Source organism: Galeopterus variegatus, unplaced genomic scaffold (assembly GCF_000696425.1).
Source record: "Galeopterus variegatus unplaced genomic scaffold, G_variegatus-3.0.2 Scaffold3652, whole genome shotgun sequence".
Lineage (NCBI taxonomy): Eukaryota > Metazoa > Chordata > Mammalia > Dermoptera > Cynocephalidae > Galeopterus > Galeopterus variegatus.
This window is the reverse complement of record NW_007729763.1, coordinates 159,722-161,406: the sequence shown is the minus strand read 5'-3', so window position 1 is coordinate 161,406 and position 1,685 is coordinate 159,722. Positions and strand designations below refer to the sequence as shown.

Genomic DNA, 1,685 nt, shown 5'->3' with positions numbered 1-1,685 from the left:
ATAATCAAACACGTTAATATTTTTGCATTGGATAATATTAATTACAAGTATTAAGTGAGCTTAAAATGTCTATAATTAGGGGCCGGCCCGGTGGCACACTCGGTAGAGGTCGGCGCTCCCGCCAAGGGTTTGGATCCCATATAGAGACCAGTCCACTCACTGGTTGAGCACGGTGCGGGCGTGACACCGAGGGTTGCGATCCCGTTACCGGTCACAAAAAAAGACAAAAAAAAAGGGGGAACACGGTGCGGGCGCGACACCGAGGGTTGCGATCCTGTTACCGGTCACAAAAAAAGACAAAAAAAAGGGGGGGGGAAATGTCTATAATTAGACATATACCATTCCAGGTTGCATATCGCTGCCAAAATGAGCTCAAGCCAGGTCAGGTTTCGCTATCAAGCAGGTTTTGAAAAAACCGTCAGTTTTCTAGGTTTTCTTTGTATTTTGGAGATGCAACGAGTATTTGAGGAACTGTACAGCCACTGGAGACTTTTCTTTCCCATATGCTTTTGGTAGGTTCACTGCTTTGGTGCATGACTCTGAAATAAAAAGATTATATTTAACAGTAATGATGAAACAGCCATTTTAGTGCCAGACATTTGAGGCTGCAGAATCATACAAACTCTAAAAATATTCGGAAGAAATATTTTTGAATTTTAAAAGATTATTGTTGGAATGAGGTTTATAGTTCTTTCTGTTGTCATTGTTGTTCTTCTACAGAAAAAAGAACCTGTGGATTTCTCAGTCAAATCCCAAGCAGATAGAACGTTTCAGTTCTTTGACCAGAGTCTGATGGAATCCATTAAACTGGGCGATCCCAAAGTGCATGAATTCCTTCGGTTACTTGCTCTCTGCCACACCGTAATGCCGGAGGAGAACAGTGCAGGTAAGTGAAAAGTGTGTCTGAGTGGTGAGGCTTGTTTTTTGTTTTTTAAAATCAAGACTGATGTTGAATTTGGAGGATTTTAAAATTAAACATAGAACATTGCATAAGGGGTTTACCTGTCACTAGCTTTTCTTTGTATTTGTTTATATCCTAAATGTTTTCCAAAGAATGTAGACAGACTTAAAAGAAAAAGAAAAGAAACAGGGGCAATGGAAAGATGAGGACCCAAATATGCCAGTTAAAGGGATGAACTCCTTCTTATGATTGAGCACATGTGACTGTGAGCTTCCTGGTAGCCAGGACAAATAGGCAGATACGGTCGCATCACATAGCTCTCATTGTCAGTGTGCACTTCTAATAGATGCAGACAGTCATCAGGCAGATGCTTAGAATGATTTTTTTCAGTAATGGGGATAAATTTACACTGATCTTAGAATACTCTAGTTCCATTGTGCACAAATCCTCATACTTTCAAGACTGCTGTTTGGAGCTCAGGGTTCACAGAATAGAACAAAACTAACTGGATCACTTCAAATTTTGAAGCTGTGAGGCAGGTAGATAATGGTATAGTGAATTGGCTTCTTGCCCCAATTGAGCCCAATCCATTTCATTTCCAAGTTTTGTTTATTTCTGCTACCAACTATCAAGTTAAAATTACTACCCGAGCAATTTCAACTTTAAAGTGAAATATATAGTGACATATGTGTGTGTATGTATACATATATATGTGCACATATACACCTGCACATCTTTCTCTCTTTTTCTCTCTGTGTATACACACACACACACACACACACAC

The 1,685-nt window shown here is 39.7% G+C and overlaps 1 protein-coding gene across 1 annotated transcript in view; it reads left to right on the top strand.

Annotated features, from left to right (window-relative positions):
- The window catches only part of ATP8B4 (ATPase, class I, type 8B, member 4), a gene marked incomplete at its 5' end in the record, with an annotated part of 144,480 nt that overhangs the window by 58,845 nt on the left and 83,950 nt on the right, over positions 1 to 1,685 (top strand). The window contains one exon of the mRNA XM_008585632.1: positions 721 to 886. Coding sequence (XP_008583854.1) covers positions 721 to 886 — 166 coding nt within the window. The remainder of the gene's footprint in view (positions 1 to 720; positions 887 to 1,685) is intronic.